The sequence below is a fragment of the Lathyrus oleraceus genome, chromosome 1, assembly GCF_024323335.1.
Source record: "Lathyrus oleraceus cultivar Zhongwan6 chromosome 1, CAAS_Psat_ZW6_1.0, whole genome shotgun sequence".
Classification (NCBI taxonomy): domain Eukaryota; kingdom Viridiplantae; phylum Streptophyta; class Magnoliopsida; order Fabales; family Fabaceae; genus Lathyrus; species Lathyrus oleraceus.
Genome location: NC_066579.1, coordinates 193104533 through 193126378, shown reverse-complemented (window position 1 = coordinate 193126378; position 21846 = coordinate 193104533). Strand labels below are relative to the sequence as shown.

General features: G+C 37.3%; 1 protein-coding gene across 1 annotated transcript; it reads left to right on the top strand.

Annotated features, from left to right (window-relative positions):
• Positions 1 to 3468, top strand: LOC127127201 (abscisic acid 8'-hydroxylase 3). The gene is made up of 9 exons (XM_051056330.1): positions 1 to 262; positions 693 to 1011; positions 1245 to 1397; positions 1661 to 1927; positions 2190 to 2276; positions 2365 to 2443; positions 2680 to 2786; positions 3014 to 3132; positions 3218 to 3468. The coding sequence occupies exons 1-9, from the start codon at positions 54 to 56 to the stop codon at positions 3306 to 3308; spliced, it is 1431 nt and encodes a 476-aa protein (XP_050912287.1). The 5' UTR covers positions 1 to 53; the 3' UTR covers positions 3309 to 3468.
• Positions 3469 to 21846: the final 18378 nt, after the last annotated feature.

The following is a 21846-nucleotide window of genomic DNA, read 5'->3' as shown; positions in this document are numbered from 1 at the left end:
AGGTGTTCAAATTTATAACAAGCATTTAGTTAATCAAGTATTAGCGGTGATTAATGGAGTTGATTATTATTATAGTTTCTTTGATCCTTTCTTTGGTAGTGTTGCCAATTCTGTGGTTGATGTATAAGACTCGTTCTCCTAAAGAAATGGAAGGTATACCTGGAAATCTAGGGTGGCCTATTGTTGGTGAGAGTTTCTCATTTCTCTCTGATTTTTCAAGTCCTTCTGGAATCTTTAGCTTCATGAATAAAAGACAAAAGAGGTAATCAAAACATCAAAACTTATAACTTTCTAGAAAGATTTAATATGTTTTTGCTCGTAAAGAAAGTCTGATTGCCCGTAAAAAAAGTCATCTATCAAATACAGACACGGACACGGTTTCTAGACACGGATACATCTGAACGTTGATAATAAGTTAGAGAAAATGAAATTGAGTAGCTTTAGCAATATCCTATATAATAGTCTTTTATCCAATATAAAAATGAATGATAGAACAGACCGACCCGTTTTTCCACCTCTATTTGACACAAATCACAAAAAATAACGGACTAAACGGGCAATGCCTGATTGATCGACCTATTTTCCTACCCCTACTTATCATTACCAACTGAACTATATTAACGATACGATAAAAAAATATTTTTAGTCTACATTATTATATCCTTCACTATGATTTACTTATTTTCTTCTAGATATGGAAAAGTTTTCAAGAGCTTTGTCTTAGGGAGATTCACAGTCTTCATGACTGGGAGAGAAGCAAGCAAGATATTATTAACAGGCAAAGATGGGATTGTAAGTTTGAACTTATTTTACACTGGCCAACAAGTTCTTGGCCCCACCAGCCTGCTTCAAACCACTGGTGAAGCACACAAAAGGCTTAGAAGACTAATTGCTGAGCCTCTTTCATTAGATGGTTTGAAAAAATATTTCCATTTTATCAACACTCAAGCAATGGTAACATTAGATCAATGGGAAGGAAAGAAGGTTCATGTTCTAGAAGAAGCTTCTACAGTTGAGTGCACTACGATACGCATGAAATCGGATTCATTGCAGTTGAAAATTTGACGCATTCGTAGAGTTAATATATCCGTGGTCGTTAGATTGAGATTAGACATTCTAACGATCATAGATGTACTAACTTCGTGAATGCGTCAAATTGAAGACCGAATGAAATCTTGGTTCGATATGAATACCAAACATTTTATTGCATGCTAATTGCTAAGTAAGTTTTTTGAACATTGTAGTTTACATTGAAAGTGATTGGACACATGATCATGAGCTTAGAGCCTACCGGAGAGGAACAAGAAAAGTTTAGGTCAAATTTCAAAATCATTTCTTCCTCATTTGCTTCATTGCCTTTTAAACTTCCCGGGACAGCTTTTCATCGCGGTATCAAGGTAACAAAGTAATTCAAATCGGCTAAGAATTCAAATTAATCCGATATATTTCCTCATTCGTAGTGATAAACTTGTATTTTTTTTCCTATGGATACAATATTTGAGGCACCGACAGTTACGCAGACACTCATACACACACCATGTGTGTCTTACACCAGACACATAAACATGTGTCGGTACTACATAGTATAATATATTTTTTTTCCGAATTTCTAGCTAAGAAGTTCACTAAAGTTTCGTTTTCTTTGATGCGTCGTGTGCAGGCGCGCGATAGGATGTACGAAATGTTGGATTCTGTAATTTTGCGGAGGCGAAACGGCCAAGATTTCCAACAGGATTTCTTAGAGTCCTTAATTATGAAACATAGCAGAAAATCAGATGCACAAGAAGATGAAAATAAGCTTACTGATAAGCAATTAAAGGACAATGTATTAACTCTGCTTGTTGCAGGACATGATACCACAACTGCTGCTCTTACATGGCTTATCAAGTTTCTTGAAGAAAATCCAAATGTTCTAGAACAGCTTAGAGTAAGGACTTGTTTGGATTGAGTAACGGATCAAAACAGCTTATGACATGTTTATAAGCTATTTTCTGCTTATTTCAATAAGCTCTCCAAGTTAGCTTTTATAAACCACTTATATGAAAATAATTTATAGTTTGTATGAAAATGTTTGAGTTTAATTAATCTTCTGTTATAGAAATAACTTATACGTAAGCACTTATGTGATAAGTGCTTATGCTATAAACACTTAATTAAGTTGATTATCTAAGTCCATTATGTTTTTGTAGGAGGAACATAGAGAAATTATTGCAAACAGAAAAAGTGGAACAGATCTTACATGGTCAGAAGTCAATAACATGCCTTACACAGCAAAAGTGAGAATCAACATTAACTTTTTGTTTCTAAGTAACTTCAAAATTTTCACACATATCTCTAAGATTATTAATCATTTGATTTTTTCAGGTGATTAGTGAAACACTTAGAAGAGCCACAATACTACCTTGGTTTTCAAGAAAAGCATCTCAAGATTTTGAAATTGATGGTAAGCAAAAAAAATATAATTAGTTATAAATTATCATTTAGTTTAAGATTAATAGAGACTCTGTAACAACATACATCTCTGAAAAAAAAAGTATGTGTTTGTCGGTGTTGAAAACCGACACTAATTTATTTTTTAAAATTATTATCAATATCGAGTGTCTGTATCGTTGTCGTGTTCAGTTTCCGTGTAAGTGCTTCATAATTAATAGATGATTAATTAACATTTGTATTTTGTAGGATTCAAAGTAAAGAAAGGTTGGTCTTTGAACCTAGATGTTGTTTCAATACATCATGACCCTAAAGTTTTTCCAGATCCTTACAAGTTTGATCCATCTAGATTTGATGTAAGTTTCTTCTTTACATTACTATAGCACCGACATCTCGAAAAAAACATGTCTATATAAGTGTCAGCGACACAATACTATTACTGACACTTGTGATTACATTCAACTTATTTATTTTTTCAAATTATTACAGTATCAGTGTTAGTGTCATGTTTTGTATTGTATCCGTGTCTGTGTCCGTGATCGATGGAAGCAAAACTTGATATAATATGAATGAAATAATGCAGGAACACTTGAGGCCATTCAGCTTTCTTGGGTTTGGTAATGGACCACGTATGTGTCCTGGAATGAACCTTGCTAAGGTTGAAATTTATGTCTTCATTCATCACCTTGTCACTAGATACAAGTAAGATATGTGGATTGTATTTATTTTTATCGCCTTGTTTGCACTAAAATTTTCCATTGTATATGATAAAATTTTGATGTTACAGATGGAGAGCTCTAGAGAAAGATGATTCTGTCCAACCAACACTTGTGAGGATGCCAAAGAATAAGTATCCAATTATAGTTGAGTCACTATAAGAAGATTGATTGTGTGTGGAACAAGATATGGACACTATCTTTCATATTTCTATTAGCTATGAAGAAATCAAAGAACCAAAAACCATGCTTTATATCCTCAATAAATAATTGTATTTTCTTATCCAATATATCTATATAAATGGAATAACAAGTTTTTTGAGATGGATGAAGATGTCATAAAATCTCTCACCAAACATGTCACGAAGGATGAGGTTTTTGTAGCCTAAAACTCGATGAAGTCATTCATGGCTCTAGTAGATACTCCCATTGGCCCTCTATCAAAGCATATTTTGCTAGCTAGAGACACTTCAAACAATTTTATTATTTTAAAAGAATTATCCACTTCTTGCGAAAATCAAATAAGAAAAAAATGATAATTTGCTTTCAAACTTGATTTGAAAAATGACTTTGACAATGTCAAGTGAGAGATTTCCTCAAAAGTTGTCTTTTAGATTTTGGATTCCCACTAATGTAATCCAACTTATTATGCATTGTTGTGAAAAATATTGTCGGAATAATAAAGTATAATCGTTTTTTTTTATCGACAAGAAATCCACAAGGATAGAAAAGAGGAAAGAAAGAAGAACACAATGAAATTGGTTATAAACTACTATTATTTACTTTCTCTTGGGAACAAGATTACAAGTGTTACAAAGTAGCAAATGACCTCTCTCACCTTAATTAGGATGTGTTATACAATGATGAGAGATTAGTATGTTATTTATAAGAAAACTAACACGTTAAACTAATGAGTTTTTACATACAGACTCATTACACAAACTAACTTAGAGAACAAACTAACTTAAACAATTGGGCTAAACAAACAAGTTCAATTCGACATGCTAACAATCATAGTATATTTCGACTACAACATGTGAATAGACTTCAACGACATGCTAAGGTCCTGTCGAATTGTCGAACTAAGAAGCCATCCTTCGATCATACTAGAGTTTGATACAATATCTCACAAATCTTCACCTTGGAACAAACTCTATAACATCAAGGGAACAAATTAGCTTTCTTCGTGTAGTTTTATCAACTCCATAAGTGGAAAAACTTGCAACTTGGTAATGTCTTGGTGATCATAACAACAACATTGTGATATGTTAAAACTACAACACTTGCACTTCTCCATGCTCGATTACCCCTATGACAAAATGCAGTATCACATCGAGGTGTTTGGTTCGTTCATGATAGGATGAATTCTTCATCAGGTGTATAACACTTTGACTATCACATTTAACAGTGATAACTCGACCTTGAAGTTCCAGCTCCTTAGCAAAACCTTCAAGCCACAATGCTTCTTTCACAGCTTTAGTGAGGGTGATATTTTCTGCTTCAATGGTTGATAAGGAAACAACCTTTTGAAGTGTTGTTTTCCAACTGATTGTTGTGCCAAACATAGTGAACACATATCCAGAAATAGATTTTTTGGAATCCATACAACCTGCATAATCAGAGTCGACATACCCTTCAATTTCTGCTTTACTATTTTTACCACATGCTCCACCATAAATCAGGACTCTGTTTAGAGCCCCATTTATGTACCTTAGAATCCACTTCAATGCTTGTCAGTGAGTCTTTCCCGGATTCTCCATGTACCTGCTTACAAGACTTACCGCATATTCTATGTCGGGTATAATACAAAACATATCATACAACAAAGAACCTACTATGTTAACAAAGAACCCTCAACTTGAATTGAGGGTTTGTCGGAGTCTCAACAAGATTTGAATTCAACATGCCAAACTTGTCAAGAATCTTTCGTAGGTATTTCTCTTGAGATAAACATAATTTTGACTACTTTTTGTCTCTTCAGATGTCAATCCCAAGAATCCTGGATGCAACTCCCAGATCCTTCATATCAAACTCCTTATTAAGTTCAACCATCACCTTCATTACATCCTCGACATTGTTGCTTTCTATGAGAATATCATCCATATAAAACAACAAAATAACATATGAATTTCTAGATCAAAATCTAAAGTAAACACATTGGTCGAACTGACTTCTAATGAAGTCTATGTGTGCCATGAAATTGTCGAATCTCATATTCCACTGTCGAGGAGATTTTTTCAGTCCATATAAAGATCTATTCAGCTTGCACACACAATCTTCCTTTCCCTTTTCTGCATACCCTTCACGTTACCTCATCAGGATTGTTTCATCTAGATTTCCATACAAGAAAGCAATCTTCACATCCATTTGTTCTAATTCTAGGTCGAACTGTGGCACCATGGAAAGTAACATTCGAATGGACATGTGCTTCACAATAGGAGAGAACACATCATTGAAGTCAATACCTTCTTTCTGAGTGAAACCCCTTGCGACTAATCTTGCCTTGTATCTCTTCGACGTCACTCCTTCGATCCTTTCCTTAACTTTGAAAATCCACTTACAACTAACTAACCTGGATCCAACAGGTTTATTGATAAGTTCCCAAGTGTGGCTATCATAAAGAGACTTCATATCCTCATCCATGGCCTTCATCCATTTAGTCTTATTTCGACTTCTCATAAATTCCTTATAGTCTCTAAGTTCTTCATCTAGAACTTCACTTAAAGATATTAAGGCATAAGTTATGAGATCTGCATTCCCAAGTATTTGAGGTGGCTTGGAGACTCTTCTCGGCCTATCTCTTGCCAACAGGTAGTCATCAGCAGTTTCCTCAACTTCCTTACTATCTTTAACATCTTGTGCTTCTTCTTTGACTTGATATGGGATACGCAATTTAACATCAACATGCTACACCTCAACATGAATCTCTTCCTATTCAAGCCCTTCTTCATATATTTGTGCAATTTGACTAACGTCATTAGTTTTCTTGAAAGCCATCTCAACTTCATTGAAAACTATATCTCGACTGTGATACACCTCCTGTGACCTGGATCTAGGCACCATAACCTATAAGCTTTGACTCCTTCAGGATATTCCATGAACATGAACCTCAGAGCTCTAGGTTCAACCTTGTCTTGCCTAATGTGAGCATAGGATATGCAACCAAATACTCTAAGTTTGTCGAGATCTGGTGGATGTTCGGACCAAACCTCTTCAGGTGTCTTCATATCTAACGTAGTCGGAGGACATCTGTTTATCATATATGTTGATGTCGAAACAACCTCTGCCCAAAAACACCTTTTTTAACTCAACACTAGTTAACATGCATCTAACTCTTTCCAAAATGGTTTGATTAAACCTTTCCGCCAAATCATTTTTTTCGGGAGTACCTGCAGTAGTTTTGTGCCTTATAATACTAGAGGCTGCACAAAAATTGTTGAATGCCTCATTGCAAAATTCAAGGCCATTGTCGATTCTCAACCTCTTAACCTTTCTGCCAGTCTGATTTTCAACCAGAGTCTTCCAACTTTTGAAGTTCTCAAAAGTTTCATCCTTAGTCTTCCGGATGAATACACATAACTTTCTGGAATAATCATCAACTATGGATAGAAAATACCTTGCTCCTGGATGTGATAGGCACCTTATAGGCCCCCAAATATCATCATGGATATAATCAAGGGATCCGTGTGTTCTTTGTTTGCCTTTATTGAACTTCACTCTGCAAGATTTTCTAAGTACACAGGGTTCAAAAACTTCATCTTTTCGACTTTGTCTCCACCAAGTAGATTTTGTTTTGTTATAACAAGATTTGGTTCTGCATCTATACCTTGAGTTTTGATAATAACAATGTTGTATTTGTGTGAGAATAATTTTGGTATCCTAATGATTTATTATTGTGTAGCTTTAACATCCAATTCTAATTGTGAGTATATGACGTACAACGTCATCAGTTTCTGACACAATGAGTTCCAAATCCGCTTCTACGCTAATTATTAGAAGTTCTGAAAGATGTTCGATGTTGCTGCTGCAATGATATTTCTGCTTCTGTGTTGATTCACTCCTGAGAAGCTTCTGAGGAAATGCTATGTTGCTACTGCAACGTTCTCTCTGTGCGTGCTTCTGGATGTGACTCTGATCACCAAGCTTTTGAAGAATGAAAAGCTTCTGAAGTTGTGTTACGTAGGTGAAAATTATGAAGATCTTAGGTCAGATGATTGAGTTTATCAAGGCTCTGATTGTAGATTACCGACGCTGTGAAAGTTCTGACCAAAGATTATGAAGTTTCTGAATCCAACTTTATGTTTCTTCATTTCATGCTTCATCAACTTCCATCAGAAGCCAATGAACTTGAAGATAAGATCAAATAGGTACATGATCAAATAGTACATAGCACAAATCGAATATCCTTTCCACTACCTGTTTTCATGGGCAAAGATAATACTATACATCGCACTTGTCACTGATTTTGTTGGTGAAGGACAGTACACAATATCACTCCTTTCACCATCCAATAGTAGACAACCGCTCTATGAGCTTTCCTCATTTTACCCTCCAACGGTCTTCTTCTTATGCTATATAAGTAAGACTTGGAGAATTGAAGAAATACGCTGGTGATACAACATTTTGACAAGTCTGTTTCGACATGAGTAGTTGCTTGTGAGTTGGAAGACGACCTTGGAGCTTTCTTTGTTTACTTTCACATTTATCACTATTTAGTTGGTCGTTATGCTTTGGTCTATAACATTGGGAGTGAAGTGTAATGTTTGTTTTGGAGTTTTTGCTTTGGAGTTATTTTCATTGAGTATTTGCTTTAAATAGTTATTTTATGTTTTGAGATATTTTGAATTCCGCTGTGAAGTTTTTGAAAAATATCTTTGAGGTTGCATGTTTGCGTTGAGTAACATCTTAAGTTGTGAAAATTCTCTTTTATATTAAGAGTCGGGGTTTAGTGTATTACAGTTCTATCCCAAAGTTGACAAAGGATTATGCAGTTTATATGTCAGAAGTGTTATGCCCCTACATAAGTGTCTCTTCTCGCGGATGGGATTCATGTTTCTCTTCAATGATTTTGAAGTTGGAGTTATCAATTTGTGGTTTCTCTAGAGACTTAGGGATGTTGTTGTTTACTGTGGAAATTGGTAAACAACCGTTGGTCCTCCCTGGTCTTAAAACGAAGGGTTACTTGCAGGATCGACCAGTTGATCCTAGGACATGTGCTAGTGCAAGTGATACTTGTTCAACTTTCGACGAAATGACTTTGTGAGGAACGGCTCCCAACAAAGTGTCGAACAAGGGTTTTCCACACGAACGATTTTAGACAATGTTATCGCCTGTAGGTGGCTTGTGACTGACAGCGCTATAACATTCAAAAGCTGTATACTACGAACACGCTTTTGGTAAACTCTATGATCGTGACAGAGTCAGTGTCGACAGCGTAAACGACAACGTAAAATGATAACTCAAAAAAAAAGGAAATTAAGATAAAATGTTCAACGGGAACAATTGAAAAGTAGGGAAGTTGCATTGAAATAAATGTGGTAATTCACGTACATAACACTCTCAGAGAAACTTTTGCTTCCTCGCGCTGGGAATGAGAAGTTTTCTTACAAGTGAATTTGTAGTACAAAGTGAACACCTTGAGCCCCTTGTGGGATACTCCTATTTATACTGAGCTAGAGGAACTATTCCTAAGCTAACTTCCTAGAAGCTAGCAGATGTTATGACCCACGATTTGCATAACCGCTGCACCCATGTCTTGCTAACTGCTCCACGTTATTGTAAGAACAAAAATTGTTCTACAACAGATTCCTTGATTTTGATGATAACAAAGGATGAAACCAAAAATGGCACCCTAACGAAAAGTTTCTAAGTGTGCAGGGTTCTAAAGAAAGAAGGAAGAAATCTGATGATGTCATCAGATACAAAACCAGATCAGATACTAATTATCAAATGATCAGAAGCATCTGAAGTGAAAACAAGTTCAAGATAGTCTAACTCTGAGCAAAACAAAAAGTATCAGAAGCATCTGAACAAGAAGTGAACTCTAGAAGTTCTGACTCTGAACAACGTATGCTAAACTCCAGAAGTTCTCAGCGCTATCTGAAGAAACTATCTGAACTCACAAGAGATCAACATCAGAAGCAAGATTCCAAGATTCTCCAGAAACACAAATACTCTGAGCATGGAATTGCTAATCATGAAAGAGTAACGTTAAAGTCAAGTAAAGATTTGCAAATGGATTTCCTAATTAAGAAAGAGACGTTAATCTCCAATTTCAATAAAGAAGATACTACTTGTGGTAAGTAGTCATTTCAAGGAGAGAAAGTTATCCTGCAGAAGCTACTTATGTTATGGCGTAAAATCATCTTATTACTCATCAGTTTCAACTACTACCTCACTGATCTATATAAAGGATTACAAATCAACTTTCAGTATACAATAAGCAAGCCAACAAGCCAAAATTATACTGAAACATCAACACTCAAGAAAAACACTCTTGCTCTCTAAGATCTTCACGAAGCTTTTGCTTATAACGTGAAAAAACTCTTGTTCTTAATACTGTAATATTTGCTTTCTTAGAAGCACTCTAGATTACATAAACCTTTTATCATTGTTTGTTTTATTTCCTCAAGTGACTTTGTGAAGTCTGTATACTTGAGAGGACTAAGAGATTTTTCTCTTAGACGTTGTTTGTAATCTTTCAAGATTAGTGGATTAAGTCCTTGTTGAAGGCGAAATCACCTCGACCGGGTGGACTGGAGTAGCTTTGTGTTATAAGCGAACCAGTATAAAATTCTTGTGTGATTTTCTTTTTGAAAAGTGCTTATTTTTCCAAACAATTCAACCCCCCCCCCCCCCCCCCTTGTTTTTCTCACCTTCAATTGGTATCAGAGCTCCGGCTCTGTTATTGATTTTCTAATCAAACACTTAACCGTGTAGAGAGATCCAGTACGAGAAAAACAATGGCCCACTCAAATGAAAGAGATTCTTACAATGCTAAGCCTCCTGTTTTTGATGGAGAGAAATTTGATTACTGGAAAGATAGAATCGAAAGTTTCTTTCTGGGTTATGATGCTGACCTCTGGGACATAGTCACAGATGGATATACACCTCCAGTCTTAGAAAATGGAGCTGAAGTTCCCAGAAACAAGATGTCAGAAGATCAGAAACGTATCTTCAAAAATCATCACAAGGCCAGAACAATACTTCTAAATGCTATATCATACAACGAATATGAAAAGATCACCAACAGAGAGACAACCAAAGATATACTTGACTCTCTGAAGATGACCCATGAAGGAAACTCCCAAGTCAAGGAGACGAAGGCTGTAACACCCTTCTAAAATACCCCGAGTATATAATTAAAATAACACGTATCAATCAGAGTAAATATGCAATCAAGGGTGTCACACAATATTTCACACCATAATAACTGTCATGCTCTTTCATTAACTCAAAACATAAAACATTTGCACAATACGCAGCGGATAGAGATCAAATCGATCATTCAAAACATGCAACATACTACATGTAAACTGGTTCAACAATCATCAACAACAATATTAAAATGTTCCCTCCCGATGTTACATCTATCAGAGCATGACCCACTTAGGAGACTACACTAGACTCCAAGCATTAGCTTCCATTCAACTCATTTGTTCGTTACCTGAAAAATAGTTGTAAGGGTGAGTTCCTCAATCGATATAATAAGCATTATAAATCATCATGTAATGCTAAGTAAATTCACACATTTCATCACCCTAATCGTAACATACATCCAGTAACGACACATCAACTCAAACATCATACTTAATATCAACACAATTCCACTCCTCAATTAAATTAAATATCCATACAACAAGCCAACACAATGCAACTCTAATGAGACTCGACTCGTCATGCATGTGGTACCATTCGGAGTAAAACTCCCAACTTAAAATCATTGCCATTTTATTGGGCATCAAGGCATAAGCCTTCAACTTTCAACTTAAAATTTGCCAATCCAGGCCAACGTGGTGTGAGCAAAGCTCCGACTTAATGCATATGAATGTACATGGCATACACGACTTTAAACTGTCGACAACATAATAATAATAGCAATACAACAATGTTTTCAACAACATCAACTTATAATCAACTTTGGCTCACCAAGCCTACAACTCAGTATTTTCAACAACTTTCCGTACACGGAACAACTCGGCAACATACTTGTATCAACACTTCATAACATAAATCCAACAAAATTACTCATCACAATTAACTATAATAGGCCAATCACCAATTAGGTTCACAACATTAAAAATATCAATTTTTCAAATTTCCAACAGTGTTAACCGGTTAACGCCCTGGGTTAACCGGTTAACGCAGGACAAAACACACTTTCTGGCAAAACGCAACAGTGTTAACCGGTTAACGCCCTGGGTTAACCGGTTAACGCAGACAAAACAGCAGTTCCTGCGCTAACACAAGGCAGAATGCAGAGTTCTCCGCATTTTCCGCCGTTGGAGGACTTCCGGACCTCCGATTCAATTTCCGTAAAAAGCTATACGTTCGGGGGAACGCGACTCACACAATTACGGACTCAATTACATCTTTAATACAACTTATTCATCACAATATTTCAGCATTCAACATCCCAATTAGGGTCACTTCAACGGTTTATCACTACCCATGACATGTTAATCTATAATACCCAGTAAACGACGATAAACCCCCCTTACCTGAGATAATCCGGCAATCTCTAAGCTTCAAGCTTTTCCGTTCTTCAACCTTTGCTCTCTAGCTCTTCCTCTTTGCCCTTTCTCCACTTTCCACTTTTCAGCCGCTTCTCTGTTTCACGTGAAAACTCTTTACCAAAAATGAAAACCCTTTTCTCTTATTCCAACTTATATATTTTCCACTAATTATTATTCCAAATAATAATAATAATAATAATCCAATAATTCAATTTATTTAATTAAATTAATAAATATATTATTAACTTAATTTAAATAATTTTCTTATTTTATTCGGGGTGTTACAACTCTCCCCCACTAAAAGAGTTTTCGTCCTCGAAAACATACCTCAAGCAAATAACTCTGGATAAGACTCTTTCATCTGACTCTCCAGTTCCCAAGTCACATTGCCACCTGCTGGTCCTCCCCAAGCTACTTTCACTAAGGCAATCTCTTTACCCCGCAACTGCTTCAACTCTCGATCCTCAATCCTCATAGGCGATATTTCAACAGTCAGGTTATCTCTTACCTGTACATCATCTACTTGGATCACATGCGACGGATCATGAATGTACCTCCTCAACTAAGACACATGAAAAACCTCATGCAAATTCGCAAGTGACGGCGGTAAAGCGATACGATAGGCTACCTCTCCTATCCTCTCCAAAATCTGATAAGGACCAATAAATCGAGGTGTCAACTTCTTTGACTTCAAAGCTCGACCAACCCCAGTTATCGGAGTAACACGAAGAAACACGTGATCTCCCTCTCGGAACTCAAGTGATTTCCTCCTCTTGTCATGATAACTCTTCTGACGACTCTGAGCAATTCTCATCTTCTCCTGAATCATCTTAATCTTTTCTGTAGTCTGTTGAACAATCTCCGGTCCAACCACAGCACTCTCACCGGACTCATACCAACATAAAGGTGTCCGACATCTCCTACCATACAAAGCTTCAAACGGCGCCATACCAATGCTCGAATGAAAACTATTGTTGTAGGTAAACTCAATCAAAGGTAAATAACAATCCCAAGCACCTCCCTTTTCCAAAACGCAAGCTCTCAAAAGATCCTCCAATGACTGAATCGTCCTCTCAGTCTGACCATCAGTCTGCGGGTGATATGCAGAGCTCAATCTCAGTTTAGTTCCCAAAGCCTTCTGCAAACCTTCCCAGAATTTCGATGTAAATCTAGGATCTCTGTCCCAAACAATACTCGACGGAATACCATGCAAACTTACAATTTTCTCAATATACAACTCAGCTAATTTCTCTAACGGATAGTCCATTCTGATCGGAATGAAATGAGCCGACTTTGTCAATCTGTCAACAATCACCCAAATAGCTTCAAAATTCTTAATTGTCCTCGGTAAACCAGAAACAAAATCCATACTGATACTATCCCACTTCCACTCTGGAATAGCCAACGGTTGCATTAGCCCAGACGGCTTCTGATGCTCAATCTTTGACTTCTGACAAGTCAAACAGGAATAAACAAAACTCACAATTTCTCTTTTCATTCCCGGCCACCAAAATAACTTTTTCAAATCATGATACATCTTCGTAGCTCCAGGATGAATACTCAGGCCACTACGATGCCCTTCTTCAAGAATACTCTTCTTAAGTTCGATAACATCCGGAATACACACCCGATTACCAAATTTCAAAACATCATTCTCATCAACTCTGAATTCACCACCTTGACCTTGATTCACTAGAGTCAACTTATCAACCAAAAGCACATCGGATTTCTGACCCTCTCTGATCTCATCCAGAATACCACTTGTTAACTTCAACATTCCCAATTTAACACTATTGTGAGTACTCTCACACACCAAACTCAAGTCTCTAAACTGCTCAATTAAATCCAATTCCTTAACCATTAGCATAGACATATGTAATGATTTCCGACTCAATGCATCAGCCACTACGTTTGCTTTACCCGGATGGTAATTCAAACCAAAGTCATAATCCTTCAGAAACTCTAACCATCTTCTCTGTCTCATATTCAGCTCTTTCTGATCAAACAAATACTTTAAACTTTTATGGTCACTGAAAACCTCAAATCTTGACCCGTACAAGTAATGCCTCCATAACTTCAGAACAAACACCACAGCCGCCAACTCTAAATCGTGCGTCAGATAGTTCCTCTCATGAACTCTCAGCTGTCTTGAAGCATAAGCTATAACCTGCTTATTCTGCATCAACACGCCACCCAAACCCAACAATGAAGCATCACAGTAAACTTCAAATGATTCCGACGAACTCGGTAATATCAGAATAGGAGCAGTAGTTAACCTTCTCTTTAACTCTTGGAAACCTCCTTCACATTTTGAGTCCCAAACAAACGCTTGCCCCTTCCTAGTCAACATCGTCAATGGTAACTCCAACTTAGAAAATCCCTCAATGAACTTCCTATAATAACCAGCCAAACCAAGGAAACTTCGAATCTCAGCAACAGACTTCAGAGCTTCCCACTTAGATACCGCTTCTATCTTAGAAGGATCAACAGCAACGCCACCTCTTGAAATCACATGACCAAGAAAACTCACCTCTCCTAACCAAAATTCACACTTGGACAATTTAGCAAATAACTTCTTTTCTCGTAGAACTCCCAAAACCACTCTCAAATGTTCAGCATGCTCTTCTTCAGATTTCGAATACACCAAAATATCATCAATAAACACCACAACAAACTTGTCTAGGTACGGATGGAAAATCCTATTCATGTACTCCATAAATACTCCAGGCGCATTAGTCACACCAAAAGGCATTACAGAATACTCATAATGTCCATACCTTGTCTTGAAAGCAGTCTTCTGAATATCCTCAGTTTTCACACGTATCTGATGATACCCAGATCTCAAATCTATTTTGCTGAACACACTTGCACCAACCAACTGATCCATCAAATCATCAATCCTCGGCAAAGGATATCGATTCTTGATCGTCACTTTATTCAGTTGCCTGTAGTCCACACACAATCTCATAGTACCTTCTTTCTTCTTAACCAATAGCACTGGTGCACCCCACGGTGACACACTCGGACGAATAAATTTCTTATCCAACAGATCTTCCAACTGACTCTTCAATTCAGTTAACTCAACAGCAGACATACGGTACGGAGCCATCGATATCGGCCTAGTACCAGGTACCAAATCAATCGAGAACTCCACTTCGCGCTCTGGCGGTAATTCATTCACCTCTTCCAGAAACACATCAGGAAAATCACACACCACGGCTAGATCGCCAATCACCAGTTTATCTTTACCCTCCAAAGTCGCTAACAGCATAAACAACTCTGCCCCATCAACTACTTCCTCATTCACTTGCCTTGCTGATAGAAACAAACTCTTTCCCTCCTCAATCTCAGGAAAGACCACCGTCTTATCAAAACAGTTGATAGAAACTCGGTTAAACACCAACCAGTTCATACCCAGAATAACATCAATCTGCACTAGTGGAAGACACACTAGGTCCATCCCAAAGTCTCTACCAAAAATACTCAAAGGACAATTTAAACAAACCGAAGTAGTAGTCACTGAACCCTTCGCAGGAGTATCAATTACCATACTACCAAACATCTCAGATATCTCTAACTTAAGTTTCACAGCACAATCCAAAGATATAAAGAAATGAGTCGCACCTGTGTCAATAATAGCTACAAGAGGAAAGCCATTAATATAACACGTACCTCGGATAAGTCTGTCCTCACTGGAGGTTTGAGTTCCGGTCAATGCGAACACCTTCCCCGTCTGAGATTTCTTTGGCTTCTGACACTGACTTCCAATATGCCCTTCTTCGCCACAATTAAAACAAATCATTTCCTTGTGCTTGCAATCAGCTATTGCATGGCCAGTCTTACCACAGCGAAAACACCTCTTTACTTCAGCAGTGCATACATTACTCTTATGACCAGCCTGACCACATTTGAAGCAAACTATACCAGCAGGAGCACCTCCCCTACTAGTCCTCTGAGCCGGAGCAGCTCCTTGTTTCCCTTTTCCCACTGGGGCATCATACGGCTTGCCACGATTTTGATGTTGCTTGCCCCTGCGGTCACTGACAATCTTGTAATGAGCATTATTGTCTTCTTCAAATATCCTGCAGCTATCAACCAATTCAGTAAAAATGCGTATCTTCTGATACCCAACAGCCTTCTTAATTTCAGAGCGCAGTCCATTTTCAAACTTGATGCACTTTGAAAATTCAGCACCAGCACCAGTGTAATGAGGATAAAATTTGGACAGCTCCACAAATTTCGCAGCATAATCAGTGACAGACATGTTTCCTTGCTTCAGCTCAAGGAACTCAATTTCCTTCTTACCACGGACATCTTCCGGATAATACTTTCTCATGAATTCCCTACGGAATACATCCCAAGTAATGACTTCACCTGCCACGGCCAACCTCTCGTGAGTCTCTAGCCACCAATCATCAGCTTCGACTGCTAGCATGTGAGTACCATACCGAACCTTCTGAGCTGGAGTGCAATCCATAACACGGAAGATTCTCTCAATCTCTTTCAACCATCCCAAGGCTGCATCTGGATCATGCTTCCCTTTAAACACCGGCGGATTCTCTCTCTGAAAAGTCGCCAAGCTACGTGATCCAGCATCACCACCAGCATTTGGCAAGTTCTGCACAGCTTGTGCCATCGCTTGCATTGCGGCAACCATTGCAGCGTCATTCCTTCCAGCCATTTCAACTTATCAATACAACACAACTTAAAAGTTAGATTAGTAACAATATACAATTGTTAGACAGTAACGACACGACAACTGGCCGGACAGACCGACCTGCTCTGATACCACTAATGTAACACCCTTCTAAAATACCCCGAGTATATAATTAAAATAACACGTATCAATCAGAGTAAATATGCAATCAAGGGTGTCACACAACATTTCACACCATAATAACTGTCATGCTCTTTCATTAACTCAAAACATAAAACATTTGCACAATACGCAGCGGATAGAGATCAAATCGATCATTCAAAACATGCAACATACTACATGTAAACTGGTTCAACAATCATCAACAACAATATTAAAATGTTCCTTCCCGATGTTACATCTATCAGAGCATGACCCACTTAGGAGACTACACTAGACTCCAAGCATTAGCTTCCATTCAACTCATTTGTTCGTTACCTGAAAAATAGTTGTAAGGGTGAGTTCCTCAATCGATATAATAAGCATTATAAATCATCATGTAATGCTAAGTAAATTCACACATTTCATCACCCTAATCGTAACATACATCCAGTAACGACACATCAACTCAAACATCATACTTAATATCAACACAATTCCACTCCTCAATTAAATTAAATATCCATACAACAAGCCAACACAATGCAACTCTAATGAGACTCGACTCGTCATGCATGTGGTACCATTCGGAGTAAAACTCCCAACTTAAAATCATTGCCATTTTATTGGGCATCAAGGCATAAGCCTTCAACTTTCAACTTAAAATTTGCCAATCCAGGCCAACGTGGTGTGAGCAAAGCTCCGACTTAATGCATATGAATGTACATGGCATACACGACTTTAAATTGTCGACAACATAATAATAATAGCAATACAACAATGTTTTCAACAACATCAACTTATAATCAACTTTGGCTCACCAAGCCTACAACTCAGTATTTTCAACAACTTTCCGTACACGGAACAACTCGGCAACATACTTGTATCAACACTTCATAACATAAATCCAACAAAATTACTCATCACAATTAACTATAATAGGCCAATAACCAATTAGGTTCACAACATTAAAAATATCAATTTTTCAAATTTCCAACAGTGTTAACCGGTTAACGCCCTGGGTTAACCGGTTAACGCAGGACAAAACACACTTTCTGGCAAAACGCAACAGTGTTAACCGGTTAACGCCCTGGGTTAACCAGTTAACGCAGACAAAACAGCAGTTCCTGCGCTAACACAAGGCAGAATGCAGAGTTCTCCGCATTTTCCGCCGTTGGAGGACTTCCGGACCTCCGATTCAATTTCCGTAAAAAGCTATACGTTCGGGGGAACGCGACTCACACAATTACGGACTCAATTACAGCTTTAATACAACTTATTCATCACAATATTTCAGCATTCAACATCCCAATTAGGGTCACTTCAACGGTTTATCACTACCCATGACATGTTAATCTATAATACCCAGTAAACGACGATAAACCCCCCTTACCTGAGATAATCCGGCAATCTCTAAGCTTCAAGCTTTTCCGTTCTTCAACCTTTGCTCTCTAGCTCTTCCTCTTTGCCCTTTCTCCACTTTCCACTTTTCAGCCGCTTCTCTGTTTCACGTGAAAACTCTTTACCAAAAATGAAAACCCTTTTCTCTTATTCCAACTTATATATTTTCCACTAATTATTATTCCAAATAATAATAATAATAATAATAATCCAATAATTCAATTTATTTAATTAAATTAATAAATATATTATTAACTTAATTTAAATAATTTTCTTATTTTATTCGGGGTGTTACAAAGGCTCTGGCGCTTATCCAGAAATATGAAGCCTTCAAAATGGAAGATGACGAAGCTATAGAGGCTATGTTTTCTAGATTTCAAACTCTTATTGCAGGTCTTAAAGTGCTAGACAAAGGATACACGACTGCAGATCATGTTAAGAAGATAGTCAGAAGTCTGCCAAAGAAATGGAGACCTATGGTTACTGCTCTGAAGCTGTCAAAGGATCTGAACAATATCAGCCTTGAAGAACTTGTTAGTTCTCTCAGAAGCCATGAGATAGAACTAGAGGAGGATGAGCCTCAGAAAAAGAACAAGTTCGTAGCGCTAAAGTCCAGATCTGAAAGACGGAAACCTGACAGAACCAAAGCTCTCCAGGCAGAAACTGAAGATACTGACGATTCTGAACCAGAAGACTCTGATGATGAAGAAGAGTTGTCCCTACTAACCAGAAGAGTCAAGCAACTCTGGAAAAAGAGGAACAACAACTTCAGAAGACCAAGACCCAGAGGGGATCGATCAGAGTCAACTTCAAAAGGTAAAGCTAACAAAGATATTACCTGTTATGAATGTAAAGAAACAGGTCATTACAGAAATGAATGCCCCAAGCTGAAGAAAGACAACTCTAGAAAAGAAAGCTTCAAGAAAAATACCTTCAGAACAAAGAAAGGATTAATGGCCACCTGGGATGATAGTGAATCTGGATCATCAGAATCTGACTCTGATGAACAGGCCAACGTAGCACTTATGGCTACCACATCCAGCAGCTCAGATGAAGAATCTGAAGAGGTATTTTCTGAACTTTCTCGTTCTGATTTAGAATCATGCTTGTCAGAAACTCTAAGCTCATATCAGAAATTAAAACAAAAGTTTAAAAACATCAAAGGCTGTCTTAAAGCAAAATTTGAAGAATGTAGAGAGCTTGAGATAACAATTTTATCACGAGAAGATACAATCAAATCTTTAATGTTAGAAAGAGATGAAGCAAAAACAAAAAGCTCTGAATTAGAAGAAGCATTATCTCAAGCACCACAAACTTCAAATAAAATAATTTATCAATATGAAGAAGCCTTTCAAGAATTTCTGAAAAATGGGATAGATAGGAGTATCATGGCATCCATGATTTATGGAGTAAGTCAGAACAATAAAAGGGGAATTGGGTATGATCCTAAGGAAGATAAAACTTCTACCAGTGACCAACTTAAATCTCCCTTTTCATATCATTACACACACACACAAGAACAAAAATTTAAAAATGCTAGAAAACCCAAAGTTATGAGAAACTCTGGGAAAACTAATCTGAAAGGACCCAAGAGATTCTGGGTACCGAAAGATAAGATTATCTATGTTGCAGATATCCTATGCAGCAAAGTTCAGACACCAGTCATGGTACCTGGACTCTGGATGCTCGCGACACATGACGGGAAGAAAGTCTATGTTCCAAAGTCTGGAACTTAAAGACGCTGGATTTGTAGGCTTCGGAGGAGATCAGAAAGGAAGGATCAGAGGCTCCGGAACTATTGGTAATGGTACTCTTCCCTCTATATCTGATGTTCTTTATGTAGAAGGATTAATGCATAACTTGTTATCCATAAGTCAATTAAGTGATAACGGTTATGATGTAATCTTCAATCAAAAAACATGTAAAGCCATTAATCAGAACGATGGCTCTGTCCTTTTCACAGGCAAGAGGAAAAACAACATTTACAAAATAAATCTTTGTGATTTAAAAGATCAAAATGTTAAATGTCTAATGTCAGTTCACGAAGAGCAATGGGTATGGCATAGACGCTTGGGCCACATTAGCATGAGGAAACTTTCTCAGCTAACTAAACTCGAGTTAGTCAGAGGCCTACCTAAACTGAAGTTTTCTTCAGATGCTCTGTGTGAAGCTTGTCAGAAAGGAAAATTTTCAAAAACATCTTTTAAAAAGAAAAATGTTTTTTCTACCTCTAAGCCTCTGGAACTTCTTCACATTGACTTATTTGGTCCTGTGAAAACAGCATCAGTTAATGGAAAGAAGTATGGACTAGTCATTGTTGATGATTACAGTCGCTGGACATGGGTAAAATTCCTAAAGCACAAGAGTGAGTCTCACTCTGTATTCACCAGTTTCTGTTCCAAAGTGCAAAAAGAATTTGACTCTAAAATTATTAGAGTCAGAAGTGATCATGGTGGAGAATTTGAAAACAAAGATTTTGAAGAATTATTTGATTCTAATGGAATATCCCATGATTTCTCCTGCCCTAGAACTCCACAACAAAATGGAGTTGTAGAGAGGAAGAATAGGACACTCCAAGAGATGGCCAGAACCATGATCAATGAAACTAATGTAGCAAAGCACTTTTGGGCAGAAGCTGTAAATACAGCGTGTTACATTCAGAATAGAATCTCTATAAGACCTATTCTAGAAAAGACTCCCTATGAATTGTGTAAAGGAAGAAAACCAAACATTTCATATTTTCATCCTTTTGGATGTTCTTGTTTTATATTAAATACTAAAGAACATCTGAACAAGTTTGATTCCAAAGCACAGAAAGGTATTATGTTAGGATACTCAGAACGCTCTAAAGGCTACAGAGTATACAACACAGAAACCAAAATTGTGGAAGAATCAATTCATGTCAGATTTGATGATAAGCTTGACCCTGAAAAGTCAAAGCTAGTTGAAAAGTTTGCAGATTTGGAAATCACTCTTGTAGAATCTGATAAAACTCCAGAAGCAACTGTCACTCAGAACTCTGAAGAAATTAAATCTCCAGAAATCCCAAAGAAAGTCAAAAGTCGTATCAATGTATCTGAAGATTTGATTCTGGGAAACAAGGATGAACCTGTCAGAACCAGATCTACCTTCAGGACTTCTGAAGATACTACTCTGGGACTAGTGTCTCTGATTGAGCCTACGTCTTGTGATGAAGCACTTCAGGATAACGACTGGGTGGCAGCTATGCAAGAAGAATTGGATCAATTCTCAAAGAATGATGTCTGGGATCTCGTTCCTAAACCCAGAGGCACTCATGTCATTGGAACCAGATGGGTTTTCAGAAACAAGCTGAACGAGAAAGGAGAAGTTGTCAGAAACAAAGCTCGACTGGTAGCTCAAGGTTACAGTCAACAAGAAGGTATTGACTATAATGAAACCTTTGCTCCAGTCGCGAGGTTAGAATCTATTCGTCTTCTTGTATCTTTTGCTAATAATCATTCTATTAAATTATATCAAATGGATGTCAAGAGTGCATTCCTTAATGGTTATATATCAGAAGAAGTGTATGTCAACCAACCTCCAGGTTTTGAAAATTCAAATTTTCCAGAACATGTTTTTAAACTTAAGAAATCCTTATATGGACTTAAACAAGCTCCCAGAGCTTGGTATGAACGATTAAGCAATTTTCTTCTGGAACAAAATTTTATCAGAAGGAAAGTTGATTCTACACTCTTCTATAAAAACCTTAATAATGATCTCATGATATGCCAGATTTATGTTGATGATA

Excerpts from the sequence above, each read along its gene's own strand:
- LOC127127201 (XM_051056330.1), top strand. The coding sequence starts at position 54 with ATGGAGTTGATTATTATTATAGTTTCTTTGATCCTTTCTTTGGTAGTG. Across the intron at positions 1,398-1,660 it reads CTTTTCATCGCGGTATCAAG|GCGCGCGATAGGATGTACGA; the intron begins GTAACAAAGTAA and ends CGTCGTGTGCAG. Across the intron at positions 2,787-3,013 it reads TTGATCCATCTAGATTTGAT|GAACACTTGAGGCCATTCAG; the intron begins GTAAGTTTCTTC and ends GAAATAATGCAG.